This window comes from Aythya ferina (genome assembly GCF_964211825.1).
Source record: "Aythya ferina genome assembly, chromosome: 11".
Taxonomy (NCBI): domain Eukaryota; kingdom Metazoa; phylum Chordata; class Aves; order Anseriformes; family Anatidae; genus Aythya; species Aythya ferina.
In genome coordinates this window covers 16,118,295-16,136,320 of record NC_140307.1, presented here as the reverse complement: position 1 = coordinate 16,136,320, position 18,026 = coordinate 16,118,295, and the positions used below count along the sequence as shown (strand labels likewise).

Genomic DNA, 18,026 nt, shown 5'->3' with positions numbered 1-18,026 from the left:
CTCTTTCACATTAAAAAGCTGTTTTGGTATGAGCAACCACCACCACACCGCTCCTTCCCAAAGGAGGAAGGCACGCCCCGCGGGCTCACCCAACCAAGAACAGCAGCAGCTTCTCACGAACACGGTCCCCGTCCCAGCCACAGAGCTGCAGAAACACTAGAGAGTTCACGCAGCCCGCTGGGGACTCGGTTGTGACTATGAATGTCACAGGAGAGGTGCTATATCACAGGAGCAGCTACCAGGACAAGGCTTTAGGCTAAAGACCTGTCAATAAAAGACAAGGTTGGGACCCCTCCTTACCACCAGCTGCGGCCAGCCACCACCTCCTCACCATCCTGCTGCTGCCCACAGGCCCAGCTGTGCTGTGACTCGGCATCTTCTCCCTCTTCTCCCCCGCAGGAGCACCGCACAGCCCTCAAGGGAAGCCCCCAGCCCTCGAGGGGCCCCCGACACAACATGGCGCCCTGGGCCACCTCCACTGTGGGGAGTCACACGCAGCATGTAAGGTCTTCTCTGATTGGCTGCTCTGCCTCTTTCTGGAGCCCGCCCAAGCATGGCAGCCAATCACACCTCCCGGCTCACCTCCAGGGGTTTCTCCTCAGGGCAGGCGGCCAACATGAAATGGTGGAAGGACGACGCCGTGGAGCTGGGGCTGTCCCCAGCTCCCTACTCCTGCCCCGCTTCTCCTGGAGAACCTGGGCCCGAGCCCTGCCCTCTCCTCGCCCCATTTCTCCTCGAGGTGGGGGAGCAGTGGGGTGACTGCTGCTTGTGGGGATCTGCCGGGTGGGTCTGCTGCAGCCACCCTCAGCCAATGTCTCCTCATGAAAAGGTTTTCCCTGGGTTTATTTCCTTTAGGAATAAACGGGGGAGTCTGAAACTCGACCTTTATTTGGCAACGTGTGAGCGTTTCCTGTAGCCGTGCTCAGCAGAACAAATGGTACAACACGTCTGCATCAACTGCTGTAGCGCATTGTGGCGTGAAACCACATCTTCCTGTGCTGCTGGCGTGCCCTGCGCCTCCCTCGGCTGCAGGGACTTGAGTCCCGCAGAGCACTGCAGGGTAACAGGACAGACATGGAGGGTTACAATAGGCACAGGTTGCCAACAGGTCTGACCTAGAGGGGAAGCAGTGCATGAGAACCCAAAGCACATCGCCTAGAAAGCGCAGTGGTAGTGCTGGCACACGTTGCTCCTGAATAAGGCGTTTTCACATGCACGAAACCAACTTTTTACTCAACACCACAACTATGTGAGTTTCTGCAACAGATGTTCGCTTCCTTCCACGCCCCCTCAAACTCCAAAACTTTCCATCCAGGAAGGCTTCCAAGAAGCCCTCCTGGTTTCTGACTGGCTCTGCCTCAGGGGAAGGGTCCGTCTGCACTAAGGACACAAATTTCACAAGAATTAGTCTAGAGAAAGAACGTGATCCAACCAAAGGTAAGAAGCACCACAGAGTAACTGTGTTCAGACCCGAATTCAGATGCATTTCTTTCAGTTTTGGTAAGCTGGTCACGCACAACCCATTTATTCATTCGGGCGTTAACCTCTACAAACTGGCTGAGCTGTTATCTCTTGATAAATGAGAATAATAATAAAAAGCGATTTCCATTTGTACTTTTAAACACTTGAGGGGCAGCGGAGTGCTTTGACAGAGTGACTTCAACGGCTTATTATTCGCAGGGACGCAGCTCAACCTGTCACAATTTATTAAAACCTTCGCAGACCACCTGGCGGACTCTCCCCCTTTTCCCCCATCACTTGTTCCAGCCGCAGCCTCGCCCCGTTTATAGCCCTCCACACTCTACCAGCCCCGTGCCGGTGCGGCACCACCCCCGCGGGCGAGGCTCCCCCGCGGCGCGGCCGGCAGCCAATCGGGCGCTTCCTTTCACTCGCGGGGAGGGGGGGGGGGGGGGGGGGGGGTGCTGGCGGTGACGTCACGGCCAGATGCGTGCGGCGGCCCCGCCCCCGGCGGCTGTCAGCGCGCCACGCGCGGCCGGGCGGGCAGCGCCGCGCTCCGCTCGCCTCTCGCGCCCGCGACGAGACGGCGCCGGCAGCCGCCCGCTCCGCTGCGCGGGACATAGGGACGGGACGGGACGGGACGGGACGGGACGGGCGGCCTCGTGGCGGAGCGGGGTGTCGATGGCTGCTAGACCAGACTTGGCTTCTACCGGGAGAGCTTCGGAGATAAGGAGAGGGGAAGGTCTGCTTGCCTGAGCGCTTAAAAGGAGAAAAAATAAGTGTTTTTTTTTCCGGTTTGGATTGCTTTTAAAACTTATGAAAAATGGCAACAGCGGCGTACGTGGATCATTTTGCAGCAGAGTGCCTTGTTTCTATGTCCAGCCGTGCTGTTATCCACAGTCCCAAAGGGGAGCCCGGTCCCCAAGCTGATGCAGCGATGCCTCCTTCGTCAAACGGAGAAGATGAGTGGGAGGTCAGAGAGACCGGGAAGGACAATGGATCATCCTTACTCGTGGTAGCTAGCATTTTGGCAGACCTGAACCAGCACGTCCCCAGCTCACCCGCTCTCAAAATGGAAAAAACAGAGACCTTTGGTATCACAGAACAAATACACATTTCTATCGCTCCTAAGGAGTTTGGGGAAGAAAGCGTGTCTTCGGCTGGTAAGCGTGGAGGAGGAAAAGCAGCCACACCTACTAGCCTGGCTGCAGTAACTGAGCCAAGCCCCAGACAAAAGAACAAACGCGGGAGAAGCTGGACTGACCCCGGATCACCCCAGAAAAAGCACAAATGCCACTATGTGGGGTGTGAAAAAGTTTATGGCAAATCTTCCCATCTTAAAGCTCATCTAAGGACCCACACAGGTTAGTTGCAATCCAGCCAAAGATTTATTTGTTACAGCTCGGTAATTAAGATGTTGAAAAACAAAAACAAACTTGTATTTGGCCACCATTACGGTTTCATCTTTCAGAACTCAAGCTTGGAAAAAAACAAAAGCCCTCTGGGAATAAACCCTTACTGGGCATAGATTCAAAGCTAATGTTGCCTTTTATTACTTAATATCACAGGGAACAGTGCGTGGGTCATCTGTGTGGATCCTACCACACTGTAATTTTTAGTTGTTTTTCTCGTTTGGTTCATCTTTGACTTCCCCTTTACAATGCTTCTTACCTCCCCCATCTACTTTTTCCAACACTGTGCGCCTGTCAGTACCTTTATACCCGCTTATCACTTCCCATACAAGCATCAGTACTCTTAATAGTTTAAAATTAAATGTTTGAGAGGCACCCGAATGACCGTGTTTCTGTTTCTTTCTTTAGAAGGCAATTTTGTGAAGCGAGAGCAGGCAGGAAGGCAGCTGAGAGGCTGAATATGAGTCACAAGGAGATACTGAATGTAAATGTAGAGGGACATGGGCAGCTTCTGAAAAAGCTTTTAGCAACTGGGTAAAACTGATTTCAACAACAACAACAAAAAACACATTTGAATGCAAACAGTATCTCTTCCTGATTAGTGTTCACGTGCAGGTGAAGTCTCATCTGACTGCTTCTTTGTTGCTATCGTAACTTACCAGACATACACACCTAAAAAAAGTTGAAGTCTTGTGAGCACCATAGAAGTTACTGAAAGAGTTAGGAGTACTAGATTGAAAAAGGCCCCGTGACGTGCCATACTTGGTGCCTCTGCCTTCTGTCGTGGAACAGGACGGCCTACAGCTGCGCAGGGAGCTCTGAAAACCGAGGAGACTGATCTGGGCTGGAGACACTGGTCATAGTGTCTATGACAAAGTACCACACAGATGAGAAAAAACTTAGGTGAGCTGTCCAACTGAGTTATTTCAGACAACAATTAGTCAACTAAAATCCATGATCAGTTTCCTTATAAAGGACGTTAAGGAAAAGATCCTCAGAACTACACCTGACAAATGACTCCTGAACCATCGTAGCTCAGAAGCGGCAGCCTCACCCACACCAAACAAACCTCTTCAAGCATACCTAGCTTTTCCTGCTGCCTTCCTAGGATGAAGGAAGAGCTGTTCTAAGCTGAGGATGTTTGCTTTCTGTGGCAGAGAAGAAAGCCCCATCAAGCTTAAGCATATAGATGGACAATTCCCCATGCGGCGCGGCTGAAGGAACAGCATGTTCCTGGCACCCTAGGCAGCCTGCCCTGCTTTGCGCTCTGCGGCTGTGCCTTGCCTGTTCGGAGTTCATGAGAAAAGGTGCTCGCTCTCAGGGAATTTTCTCCATTGACTTTCGGTTCTTTTGCACTTATTTCTGGCCTTTGCCATTGTCCTAGAAGCAAGAGATAAACTTAGCCGTGTTTCTGGGCTCCCAAACCAACTGGAAGCCAAGCCAGGGAACTCCTCTCCCCGATGAAGAGGAGGCTGGGCCACGTCCGCCCTGCAGGGAGAGGAGCGGGGGGAGCCGTGCGCCAGGCTGCCGCTGAGCCGAGTCATTCGAGGACACTGGCTTGCCTCCAGGTTCTCTCATTTTTTTGTCTGTTTTTTTAACTCTTCACTTCCTGTATTTTTTCCAGATCTGCAGGGCTTAATTCATTCTTGCTGTAGCTAACGGCGCAGAGGAAGAGAACCATGTGTGTGAGAGCTAGAGAAAAAGCGGGGAAGGGACTGGTTTTGCCCTGGGAGTGGCAGGACCCTCGGGGACTAGAGCTTCTTTGTTTTCTTGTGTCTCCAGTGTCTGTGTGGGAAGCTTTAAACAAAGCTGCCAAGTTTTCCTCCTCGCTGGCAACAGGTCTTTCTCTGTTTGGATTCTGTTTTAAACAGGCTTAAATGCTTCTTACTCATGTTGCAGAATGCTTTCTAGGGTGTTTGTGCTTTTTTGTTGTTATAGTTTTTTAAAGAAGTTGTGACAGGCTTGAAAAAAAGTTAATATGACACTTGGAAAAGCTAACAGAACATGCAGTGACTTCCAGACGGTTTTGTTTGTTTCAACTACAAAACACATAGTGGCTTTTACGGGATTAGAACAAGGGTCTTGGGTCTCCCCTGCTTTCCAGTGTCCATAAACTTACTTGGGTAACACATACGCATCAGCCTGCCAGGGGTGTCGGGTAATGGCTGTCCATCTCACCAGCAGCACACAAATGGTACTTTAAACCTTTCAGGTAAGCTGCCAGAGTGACTCCCAAACTCAGTTACTAAGAACCAATCAAAAAACTTCTGCCATGGATTAAAACTTTTTCCATGTGCTGTATGCCTACCCCAGCCAGTAGTTAGGGGCAAACTGAAGAACAGTACTGCAGGCTACGAGATACTGATGTTAGTGCTGGAGGTATTTGGATGGTGCAGTTTATGACTTGCTTTAGAAGCTTGCTTGTTGTTGTCTGCTACTGTGCTCACAAATTAAAGATGTTGCTCTTTGTGTTCAGAGCAAAGGCAGACTTTATTTTTGAGGTTATAGTGTGGCAAAGAGATCCCTAACCTTTCAAGTGTTACTCAGTTAAAGCCAGTCCACATTGGTAAGGACTGAAAGCTGGCAGTGTTTTCTGGCTGTTTGCTGGTCCATGTAAAATCTGATTGTTTTAGCCAGATTTTAATGCTCAAATGTGCCAAACATACACAGTAGTCTACAGGATGCTTGTTATCCTATTTCAAGCTGAAGAAACGAGGTGGAACAGCCAAGGAGGCATTATCTGCCTTTCGTCCTTAGCCCATCGCTCAGAGTACAGGGTTTTAGAAGTTCCCTGTTAGATCTGAATGTGCTAGAACAAACTGTAGTGTCCTGTACACTAGCAACTGAAGCTAGCTCAACCTTCGGAATGCTGCTTCTTTACTAACTGAAGACAACCTTGAGCAAGGCAGAAAGTACGAGTCAACAAAGTCTCTGGAGCCCTCCCCCCAGCCTACAAACCCTTCCCCTCCCCCTAGGTTTCTTTTCATGTTTATATTTTCCACCCCACCCTCTCACTGGATGTCCTGGAGTTTAACATGATCATCAGCCACAAAGCCCTTGAAGTTTTAATGTTTACCAGAAGGTTATATTTAGTGTCAGTGGGTAATGTCAAGTCCAGATTCTTTTCCACTGAGGTTCCCGTGGACCTCAGAGGCTGTGTTGTGATCCACAAATGCAGCACTCTGGCCCAAGCTGTAGTGATCCCATTGAGGCAAAAGTTCCACTGGCTTACCAGTTAAAAAAAAAAAAAAAATAAAAAATCCCCTCCTGAGAAAACTCAAAATAGAAACAACTTTCAGAAAATCAGACAAACCATTTACATGACAAAGTTCTCCTTCCTCTTAAGCTGATTTTCATTGTGGGCTCACTAAAAAGGTTTGGCAATTCTCTGGAGTCACTGGAAACCAGGTTGTCTCTGATAAACCAGTGGGAAGAAACAGATGGTGCAGAGCCTAATAGCCATCTCAGGCCAGGACCTCACAGAGCACTGTCAGGGCCTGCTGTGTGCTCAGAGGCTACAGAGGGCACCAACTTATTCAATTATGCTACATACAAACATGTATGAAAAAAGACTACATTTTGGGCAGGGACCTGAAGAATCCTGTGTATTGCAGCCCTCCCGAAAATCACTGTGACCTCTAAGAGCTTTTAGCAATCTGCATTACATGCAGAGAAAGCACAGAAGAAAGCTTTTAATTCCAGCGAAATTTCTTCCTGAACTTACTAATTCTGCTCGCTGTCCACTACACCACAATGCAAGAGCAAGTTTCCAATTATTAGAATTGAATGTGTTTGTGCTGATTAGCATATGCTAAAGATGTGGCCACCAGTTGCAGTCTGAAATATTGCTGGGAGAGCCTGGCAGTGACACAAACCCATGGGCCAGGTGACTTCACAGTGGCTCCTTTGTGCTGTTGCTCAACTGTCATAGCTGCCTTCACCATGGCTGCCCAGGCATAGGAAGAGGAGGCAGCCACCCTGGGCGCATTGTTCTTGCTCACAGATGTCAGGTTAGGGCTTGTTGAGGAGAAAGTGGTCAAGGCTTTCGTTGGTCTCTAGCTGGCAGACTGACTTCGGGCAGTGACATTTTAATTAAGCCTGCTTAACCTTACAGTAGCCCAGCCTGATCTGCCAGAGGCACCAATTCAGGTAACTAGATTGAAGAAGGATGTGTTATTATTTTTATTGAAGAAGGATGTGTTAGTATCTATTATTTTTAGTCTAACTTTGATTCATTAAGTATTAACTAAATTTGAATAAGTAGAAGAAATTGACTTACTTCCATTCACTTGCTTGCTTAAGTCTCTATAATCACAATTTTAAGGGCAACACTGAGAAACCCATATAGAAAAAAATAGTAACTGAGAAGAAAGGGTCCTTAAGTTATTATGTCATTTCCATAAGCAGAATTTTTCTAATGAATTCGTAACAGGGGTATATGAACATGGGGAAATTCATAATATATTTGGTATTTGAAAGCAACCTTCTGAAATACAAAGCAGTCATTCTCACAAGTGTAACAACAGCATAACAACTAGGTTAGAAAAAAAATAAAGTATTTGACCTTTGTTTAGATTGGTAAGGTTTTAAAAAGGAGGATGGTTTTCACTTTCAGTTCTAGCAAATCTGCTTTGTTCTGACTACATTAAAACACAGCAACAAAGCACAACTTCTTTGAATCTGGTCCAAATCAAGGTGCCACCTAAGCTCATGTAAAGAAACTGATTGACAGGCATAAGGAGAAGCAAGTTCACATGTCAGTGAAATAAATTTCATCTTATATTTTAGCACCTGGCAATTACCAGAAGCTTAGCTGGTTAGCTCAAAATCTGAGCTAGGTTTCCTTTTAGCTTGCCTGTACACACACAGTGGCTCCAGAAGGGGCGTATGCACATGGGTGGCAGGCAGGCAGTGTTAGTGAAGAACCAGACCTTCACAAAAGAAGGCTGCGAGAAGAGAAACTTGATCTAATGCCTCCTGTGCCACCCAAGAGCAGCGGAAAACAGGGCTGCAGGTTATGCTTGGGTGTAACAGCAGGAAACGTGTGGGTAGCACTGGTTCAGTCCATCCTCTAAGTTGGCAGCTGGGCTGCTCTGGATGCCAGGACCAAGCATGGAACTGCCCACACTCTGAACATGACACCAGAAGAAAAGGGTCTCGCCCTTTGAAAGAAGAAAGGTCTTTCCCCAATGGTGGTTTCCCACGGGCAGGAGGGCTGGCTAAGTGAACACGGTCCTCCCCACCTCACCCTGCAGTCTCAGTTCTAGCAGCTAAGCCTCCTGTTTTTGACTTAGATTAGAAGTTAGAAATGGCTGGCTGGCTAGCTTTGGATGCCTAACTCACTGGCATTGGCATACAGCCAATTTATCAAAAAGCTCTAGGGTGCTTCTAAGGCCATCCTGCCCTATAATGCTTTTCTACTGCCCTCCACCTCTTCTCCTTACTGAGCATGACAAAAACACCTCTCATAGGTTTTTCTTTCAGACTAGAACAAGAAGTAGGTTCAGGACAGTTTCAAATGCTAGCTTTGTGAAATAGTCATCTTTACAGCCTGACCCGTAAGCAAGAAGTAGTTCAGTGCCTGTTTCTGCACCTTTTTGAAAACTGGTGTTCTTAAGTGTCTTAATAAGCCCACAGTTTTAAGAACAACATGGAACTGCAAAGCACTGCTTTTGTTTTCTGTGAACAAGCTCTGCAACTCCTGAGAATCATTTTAACTTTTCCTAAAAATGTTTAAACACACCAAAAAAGCATAGTTGAAAACATAAAACAACTTCTTAAACTGTACTGCCAAAACCCTCAGCCTAGCACTCAATTTCCAAGAATAAAGATCCTAGTTAAGAGCATTGATTCTAAGCCAGGATACAGACGGTTTGTGTTTGTTGAAGATAACAAACAAACAGTATATATGCTCTAAATATTTTAATCTTAGAAATTACTGAAATAGTAAGTACAGGGCATAAAGTTCAGGAACGAGTAAGCAGGTTTTAAAACTTACATTTTCCAAGATGAACTGAAGTCAGGAAGGAAAAACTGCTGCTGCTCTGTCCTTTTACCTGACTGGTTCAGGATTGAATAATAGAGTTCAATCAACTCAGCTGCAAAAGAGTTAAACTGATTCTGAGGGGAATCCAATTAGCTGACAGCTGTATTTACTACACACTTGAATAATATTAGATACAAAAAAGCCCTAAATCTCCTGACTGTTACACAGGTTTTCTGTGAAAGACTTGTATCTTTCTCCTCCCTCCCCCAGTCTTTAATGAAATATTAATCATTCAGTAGTGTCTGAATGATTAATGACAGGACAGGCCTGAAAGCTGTTCTCTTATCTATGAGATATGTATGTTTTGGATAGTTTAGAAGAATCACCGAGAATGAATTTGTACTTGTCTGGTTACCACAACCCAGAGTATAATACAGCACATACAAAAATCAAAAACTATGTACTGCTCTATTTTGCAATGGGAATAAAGATACAAATTCATGGAATTGAAAAACACAGTGTCCTACCATTAGGGTCATATATCCACTGAAGATCAGGTTTTACTAAGAATTTACTCATCATCATGGAAGTCAGTGACAGCTTTGCATCACTGAAGAACAAAAAACAAATTGAGCAAGTATTTCAGAAATCTGGCTCAGAAGGGAAGATTTCTCTGCCAACCTTGTTACAGAAATAAAGCTGTTGCTAATAATTGACAGAGTTTAGGTATTGGAGCCTACAAGCCTTTAAAGCAAAACTCTACATCTCATTATTGTAACTGATGGAGAGAGGATCTCCTAAGAAAATCCTCTCTTGTTTTTCCCTCTTCGCCACCATCTTTGAAGCGGGGATAATCAGCATAGCTAAATATTCTCTCTCTCTCTGTAATATTTCCAAATTTTTCCTTTGCTTTTGCTGAGTGAGTGGAAGAGGAAGATGACAATCTGTGTAAAAGATGAAGGAGCATTGCTTTGAATCTGAGGAGGGACACATGGCTGGGTTATGTTGTGTTGAAACACAAACAGAGAAAGAAAAACAACTTTTAACTCCTGCAATTCTTTGGAAATCACATTTTGCTGAGACAGGTTTTGCTCTGGCAGTGAGTTGCTAATGTGCATAACCTGTGATCATACGTTAGGAGAGCAGAGGGTAATTAACAACAAAAAAATAAATAAATCTCAGCTATGGTTTGGCTGTTCCAGTCAACCTCATTCACAAAATACAGTGATCAGGGACACCTTTTCTACGGGGCACAAACCTCGGATACCTAATGGAAAAACATGCAGAAAGTTCACAGAACTCTCTTTCCACAAACCATCTTCCTTTTAGCACAGAGGTGCTGGTCTGGTCTAACACAATAACACCTAGTAACATCGGAAGTGGTAAGGGTGGATCACCATCCTGCTGCTCTCCTCATCCTGGAAACCTGTAGCTGGCACTTTCCTTCCCAGGAGCAAATTCTGTCTTACAGATAGCCCAGAGTATACCAGCAAACAGTCTCTTAATGACAGAGAGTTGCACAGGATAGGTGTGTTTGTATTAGAAATTAATCTCAGTCTCATAGAAAATGTGTTCTGAATGACCTGTAGATGATTTTTGTGCGGTAGCACGTACAATGCTTCTCTGCAGGATGCTGGAAAGGGTGTCTATGTGACATGAGTTGTGCATAAACAAATCTTTCACTTCACTGGAGTTCATTTGGAACTAAACTCAGTCAGATTTCACCTGAAAAGAAGTTGCCTTTAACTATTTAAAGCACAAGCATTGCACTGTGTTATTGTCTAGCTGAACATGGTTAGGGCACATCCAAGAGCAGAAACCTGGAACTTGTTTATATTGGACTTGAGGTTTCTGGTTCTGTTTTATAACTTAAGCATGTTCCAATTTTTTCCCCGTCCTTCCAAACTTGGATCAGCTGTTTGGAAGTCAGTAGTGACAGATACAAAAATATTCTACTCTTGCAGAACAGCCTTTAAATGCAAAGTAGCCTTTGAAGGGTCTTTCTGCAGTCTTTCTAAAGGTACACATGCATTTTTTCCCTTTGTTACCCACTAGGCTTTTATTAGGTAGATTCACATGGGCAGTGAGATCATTCTCTAGCTGCACATAGTTTAACAATAGCTGCACAATATGGCTTTTTATGTGTAAGCACTGAAGTCAGACACATATCCTGTATTTTTCATGTCATGCAGATTCAGCAAGATCTTACATGGCCTCCACTTAATGTAGAAGAAAAGTTTTTAAAAGTGCCATTTTTGTAGCTACTGCTGGAGAAACTACCTCAGAAGCTTTTTTGCAGCCCTAACATAAAAAAAAACATTTACTTACCAGGAACTTGGCACAAATCAAATGGTAGTGAAGTGAGCGTATCCTTAAATGACCTCTCATGCAAGGGGAGGATTTTCCGTAATCAGTTACAGCATTTTTGTAGTGTTCTCAGGAATTAGAGGCAAAATATTTGTGACCAGCTGTCTTTAATAAGCTACCTTACACTTATTGCACACAATGTGCCTACCAGACTGCTCTCTGCTATTCAGTTACGTGACTTTGGGAACAGAGGCACCTGAAGAGCTTTGTTCCTGCTGTGCACTTCGCAGCTTTCTGTCTGCTTTGGTCCTGCAGCAAGCTAGAGTAACCCTGGGCAGCAAAGACATGAGCAGAACGGGCACATAGCTGTGTAACCTTTACTGTCTTTGACAGTAGTTTTAAAACTGCTCAGGGACAGAAACAGAAGTACTAACCACTTGATTCCACTTGAGTAAGACCACCTGAGGTACAGCAGCCAAAAAGGAGCCATCGAGCTTCTTCAGCTAACCAGCTGGAAGTAGCTCCACACGGGGAATTTACAATGGGGCCAGCTGAGAAGGGTTAGGACATGGCAGCCTGGTCTGCCTTAAGATGCTTCCTGAAAAAAATTGCTGAAATGGTGAACTGTTAATAAATCAGAGAAATATTTGTTGATAAATTTGGGTTAAATAAATGAAATTACATTGATAGAAATTTACATGCTATACTGGGGCTTTATAGATTGTTGCAAACCTTGCGGTGTATATTGGGCTTTCCTGAATTCCTGACCTCATAGTGTAGGATTCTCCTATAACAGAAATGAACAGGGATGCTGCTAAAATGTTACTGAACCACTGTCTAATTCCTCTTGTGTATTGTGGGGGCTTAATGAATTTAAATTCACAATTTCTTCAGCATTAAAAGTTCTTGTTTGTTTTGGCAATATATTTTGGAAGACTAATGTGAATTGTATACAGCTTTCTAATGCACGTGTGAAACTAGCAGAGGACTGAAAGTCCCTCTAAGTCAATGGAAATGTCTGTCCAGCAGATCTATGTCCATACGAGCAGTTCTGCTAGGCTGCTGGCAGATGGCTAGTCTTAGTGTATGATAAAAATGGGGGTGTTTGCAAAGCATGCTTTTTAAAATGGTGCATGGCCAAAACAAAACCGAGTTTTTTAGATGCCCCCAAAGAATTACTTATCTGCCAGGCTTCACCCAGTGAGATGTATTTCCATTTGTGCAGGGATGTACAGCCTTCCATTTCCCATCCCTGGAGGTGTTCACTGGGAGCACAGCTGAATTTCGTGGGAACATAAAGCCACCCAAGATTCATCCCACTGTGGTTACATTCCACAATTTTCTTTGCATCTTATCTGCATGTTTGGATACCACACAAGATCAATAATTACTTCATATATGCTGAAGGAATCGTTTGCAATTTTTCTATGTTTTCCTTCCAGCTTCAGTCAATTTTGTTGTGCTGGGATCTCCCTTCAGGCTGTGGGACAGTACTGTTAATGGCACCACCTCATTGACCAAATCAGCCATGATTTAAGCCTACATCTTTTGGAGCTTGGAGTTTAGAGGCAGCAACAGTCTAACTTCTGGGGAGCTGTTTTAATTAACAGGTCTCACTGATGACTTCCAGAGGATGGGATGGCCGAGCAGCCCATCAGTGTTATCCTCGCTGTGCTCACTGAAATAAGCAAAGATTGTACAATGGTTGGCACAACTGATTTACCATGAACCCTGTCCCAGACCTATACAATTGGGAAACATACAGATGACATGTGTTTAGGAACATGATTATCAGACACCTTATTAAGGCAATAATTTATGAAGCTCTCATTACATAATGCAGAGACAAAACGTGATTGAGAAATAGCTTCTGAACACTGCTTGTCGGAGCACAGATGTTCAGCAGCAGCTTCTAAGGGAAGAAGCAAAGTTTCAGGAGGTCCCCAAAGGGTGGCTTTGTTGTTGTTACTGTTTGTTTTTTTTTGTTTGTTTTGTTTTTTCAATAAAGAACATTTTGTTATTCTGTTTATCAAAGTAGCTTCAGTTTGTGGAATTGACCAACATTTCTGATAAGCAGCTTGTACTAAGCAAACATGCTGTTTCACTGCAAGTATAAACTCTCTCCTGACTCATACTACGAGATACGAGAGGGTGAACAGCTATACATTTTTCGACTTTATTGCTAACATCATTTATTGGTGAAACCCATGTAGAACTCACCTGGTTTTTGTGCATTTCTGCACATGAATGTTTTGAGCAGTGCTTCCTCTGCAGAAAACAATTATCACTGACCTTATCAAAGCAAAAGCATTGTATAATGATAAGCTATTTTAAACCTACATCTTGGACTTGGTACTTCCTTTTCTCTGCCCCATCATTTAAAGTGAACTTATTTATGGCTGCTGTTAATTCTTCGAAGCTTTAGGGCTCTATAAAATAGAAAGTAAAGGTCATAGCTCAGCTCTTTCACTATGCTTGACAGGATAACATAATAAGGCTTTGGGTAGTCTCCCCTCTCTCAAGTCTGACATGAAACTTTGCGGTGAGAGCCCTTTTCCTTCTCTTTGTTCATCCTTATCTTGACTGATGTTCTTACAGACTATTTATAGGAACATAATTCAATTTTTGCATGTAGCAGACTCCTTCCCTTTAAATGTACAAATTGTTAAACTTTTAAAGTTATTATTTGCCATTAAAAATCTAGTAGGTAACAAAAAAGGTCCAAGAGAATACCACCTAGCTAATGATTTATTTTTGTAATGAACACATAGTAAAGCAGCTACACTTTCTGAGGATACATAATCAGTACCCTGCCTTGTGCTGCCAAGCTTAGCATTTGTTGGTGAATTGCAGCCTAATTATTTTGGAGAAGCATTACTAGCATATGACACCTGTGTGGAACTCAAGTGTTTATGCTTGCTTAAAGTTCTTCTCTGTGAGAAAGCTCTGCTCTCGTGGATGGTGTCCTCATAGACATGTGCAGACTATGCTATACACTTCTATATTTGACATATATATTGTAAAGTGGATGTGATCAGTGCTGCTTGTAGCAGATCTTATATATCAGTAAGGGACTCAAACGTTTGCTGTAAGCTACGTTTTTCCAGTGTTATTATAAGAATTGCTTTCAAAGATGTGCTTTCAAAGATGCTGAGATGAATTTCTTGCAGAAAGATGAGGATACACGTAGTTTTTCTTCATTGCATGCTTTGGATGAACTGAGCTGTACTCTCATTTGGAAGCTATCATTTAACTGTTTTCTCCGCTAAGTAGTTGTCGAGAGGCTGTAGCATTCTCCTGGGTGTTCTGCGAGTTTTGTGGTATTCCCTTTATGAAGAAGTGATTATGCTAGCATGCTTTCCATCTGAGTGCAGTCATTTCAAGTACAAAAACAGTAAGAATTTTTTGTATTTTTCACAGATTTTCTCATTTGTCTATTATTCACAAAGAGTAACAATCTTAAATTTGAGTTGTAAAAAGTTTTCTTTTCAAAAGAAAGTATAGCCAAGTTTCAAAAAATTAACTGAAATTCAAGATCAAAGTATTGTGTACAACACATCATTTGTAGGAATAATAAACCATCCTGTTTGGCACTGTCAAGCTGCAACAGCAATAGTCGGATCATCTGAATTTCCCAAAGCCAACTCAGGGTACAGCATAGCTCGTACAGTTGCAATTCCTGTTTTCTTTGGTTTTATTTACAATCAGCCTGTTGTAATAGAACCCCTTGATTACTCAAGTTTATGAACCTCGCAGCTCTGCACATGGCAATTCCTGAATCCCAACCCAAGATCCCTCAACAGATGCCTGAGTTGTGCTCAGCAAGAGGTAGGAAAATGGACAGGGAGTCAGGTTCAGATCGTTGTGTAGTTCCCAGTCTTAAAACTAGATTGAACAAGAGTCCAAACAGAAATAAGAGCAAATGGGGACTTCTATAATCTTTTCAAAGTAAAAATTACGTCCTCAAAATAGGGTTTTGGAGCTAGTCTATGGGCTTGTATGTCAGGGATCACCTGTTCGAATGTCACAATAATAGCTTAAAATAATCTGTATTTACTATTATATTTCACAGAACTTTTCCATCCAGAAAGCTTCTCCTGAAAACCCCTGGCAATAGTAAACTTGTTTATTTGGCAGAATATTTCATTAGCCCCCCTGCTTTGGGCAAACAAAGTGTGTTCAACTAATTTGTTGCAGACAGAAAGGGGTGCCATCGCAAGGAGCCAGAAGGCTTCCTTCTCACCCAAATTAGCAGGACTGTTAGAGAAGTAGGCCTGCTAGTGTCTTAAATGAAGAAGTGTAGCAGAGCGTGAATAAATGTACCGGAGGCACTTGTCATTTATGTTTCAGGGAACTTCTACTACAATGTGTATGCCTGTAGAGCATCTGCATCTCTGTGCTACATGTGACCTGCAGAGCTCAGAACCTCTGCTAAGTGGTCACTCTCACAGTAAAATAGTGAGATAAAAACATCCAAGAGGCTGTTATAGTGCTTATAGAGAAAGTGTTGGCTGCTGGACGAGCCCTTCTAGCATGCTTCCTATATGTAAAGCCCCATTCTTTATTGAGAGATCACTGATTTTAATGCTAGGCTGTTCTGTACAGGCAAGCAATGAAGACATGAACAAAGCATGTAAGGAAAAGTAGTTACATTTGGCAAAGAAGCTATGTTTGTATATAATTGGAGAAATTTCAAAATAGTAAAGATGTTTCTTTCTGTACTACTTTGAAAAAAGGAATCTAGTTGATTCCTGTATGAAAGTATATGATTAGATGGTTTCTTCAAAAGTAAAGAGAGAAGTTTTCAAAGTTATGTATACCAAGATGCCCTTGACAAAGCTGTCTTTGAAATGTGTCTGTCTTCTGTGTAAAATCTTAGCATTTCAGTTATGTCACGTCATACTCAGATCATTGGCTCCTAACTTGCACTCCTCCACAAACACATCATTCATTCATTTCCAGCACACACCACGGCCTCTCTCCTACGCCCTGATCCCACATCAGAGTCAGCTGGTGAGGCCAGCGTATGACCTTACAACCAGCTGTCCAGCAAAATGATCATAAATATAAATAAATACAACATGGAGAGATTCAGGACCTGAGCTGCACCTAGGCGTGTTACACCGTGTGTGTTAATGCTCGGGAACAGCTCTCTAGCAGTGATGCTCGTCTACCACAGCCTCTGCTCTGCTGTACAATGCGCCCCCACCACGTTAACTGTTGATAGCTGACATCTCACAGACGCTGGGTGAAGCTGCTTTGCAGGCCTATCTAAGGAGGAATCCTAAGGAAATCTCATTGGAACATCTCGTTAATAACCATTCATTTCTATTTTGCATAGAATATGGCCGAAGTGGTAACATACGCTTTTGGAAGCAGCTTGAGACTTTGGATAGAAGCCTGATTTTCAGAAACCTGAGTATATATACAACTACAAGTTTGTTCCACTGATAATAAACAAACATAGCCAAAATTAAAAGACAACAAAATAATAGATGATTGTTGAAAATCTTCTCTTAGTTATCTTCTGCCTATGTATGAGAATGAGGCCTAGGCGTTTACGCACATACTTGTAGTTTTAAAGAAATAACACACAGAGAAGAGTAAAAAGCAAGATGAAAGTAGAAAGGAGCAAGTAACTTGCTCTTTTTTTTCTTTTAGATTTTTTTTGCTTTTATTTTCTTGCTCTTCTTAGAATTTTTTTCTTTTCTTGCTCTTTCTTTTTCTTTCTTTTAGTACAGTTAAAGGAGACTATCAGATGGGGAGATGCAAAATAAACAGGAAATAGTGTATATAAATGAGACTTGCAAGAGTTTGTTGTCGAACTGCTTTTCTAAAAGGTTGACCTGCTGTAAAAGGGAGCACATCAGAACATGAGTACAACTGTTTTCCCAGAATCTGATTCATTTATTAAAAACCAGAATCTGGGCTTAAATGGGAAGTGCAGCTTTACAGTCTGGGAAGAAGATCTTCCAAGGTACATGCAACAGATTTGTGCATACTTTGAACGACAGCTACCTGGTGCCAGGCAGCAGACCTACTGTTTGATTATCAGCCCATAAAACTAATTCCCAGAGCTGCCTGTTTCCTGGAGCTGGATGCTCTATATGGTCATTGGCTGATGCTGCTCATAAACTGCCTTGCACTCAGCACTGCCTTGCACTCTGGCACAACAATCTATCCAGAGTCAGAATAACAATAAAATTCCCACTCCCTTTCTCCTCCATAGAGTTGGAATAAACTTTGAGTATCAGATCATTTCACTCAGCTATAAAGCTGTGTTTATAAGCTCTGAATCAGTGTCACATTTCGTGTATGCTGTGTTACTGTGAGGTTGTTGATTAAACAATTTGAAAGTTCACGAAGAGACAATTCACAGTTAGAACCAAAGACAGCCTCACTAACTTTTGTTTGCTTGGCTTCTAGCAAAATAAGATTTCATTCTGTCACCAAGTCCTGGGAAGTGCTGTGCATGTAATGTGTCATAACTCACCCTCGGTGGCTATTCATGCCAAAGACTTCAGTTGGAGGCAGATCACATTCAACATCTTCCAGAATTCAGATAAATAAAGCACACATCTCGGTTTAGAAGAATAATCCTTTAGTCTGTTATTTTGCATAGCAGGACAACCTTGCATTAATTTGTTAAGCTTTGCTTTTACAAGCACTTTCCTGTTTTTAGTAGAATAGAATAATAAAAAGTCATTTATATGTCAACAGAGAAAAGACTGATTCATGGAGTCATATGATTCTTTCTTTACAGTTATTAAAGCAAGTGCTGGGTAACAGCTCAGGGAGCCAAAGTTTCACAATTTCAACATGAATTCACCCACAGTTCGTACCAGTTACATATACTTTGTCAT

General features: G+C 43.3%; 2 protein-coding genes and 2 long non-coding RNA genes across 7 annotated transcripts in view; 2 read left to right on the top strand and 2 right to left on the bottom strand.

Moving 5' to 3' along the window:
• The window catches only part of TRPM1 (transient receptor potential cation channel subfamily M member 1), a 125,596-nt gene extending 125,116 nt beyond the window's left edge, over window positions 1–480 (bottom strand). For 2 of the 3 annotated variants that reach the window (XM_084532430.1, XM_084532431.1), the window contains exon 1: window positions 301–458. Coding sequence is in view for 1 of the 3 variants with exons in the window: in XM_084532429.1 (XP_084388555.1) it covers window positions 301–376 (76 nt within the window). In the remaining 2 variants the exon portion in view is untranslated. Of the gene's footprint in view, window positions 1–300 lie in introns of all 3 variants that reach the window. The other variant, XM_084532429.1, reaches the window with a different exon arrangement.
• A 165-nt stretch (window positions 481–645) lies between these two features.
• On the top strand, window positions 646–950 carry LOC311442808. Its single transcript, XR_014696882.1, has 2 exons — window positions 646–739; window positions 856–950. It is a non-coding gene; the product is annotated as an uncharacterized lncRNA (long non-coding RNA).
• A 1,030-nt stretch (window positions 951–1,980) lies between these two features.
• LOC311442802 lies at window positions 1,981–12,369 on the bottom strand. 2 transcript variants are annotated; one of them, XR_014696877.1, is made up of 4 exons: window positions 11,185–12,369; window positions 9,384–9,466; window positions 8,869–8,968; window positions 1,981–6,887 (listed from the first exon to the last, which is right to left on the bottom strand). It is a non-coding gene; the product is annotated as an uncharacterized lncRNA (long non-coding RNA). The 2 variants fall into 2 exon arrangements; XR_014696878.1 differs by lacking the exon at window positions 9,384–9,466.
• Window positions 1,984–18,026, top strand: part of KLF13 (KLF transcription factor 13) — a 34,247-nt gene continuing 18,204 nt past the window's right edge. The window contains exon 1 of the mRNA XM_084532428.1: window positions 1,984–2,822. Within this exon, the coding sequence (XP_084388554.1) occupies window positions 2,282–2,822 (541 nt within the window). The 5' untranslated portion in view covers window positions 1,984–2,281. The remainder of the gene's footprint in view (window positions 2,823–18,026) is intronic.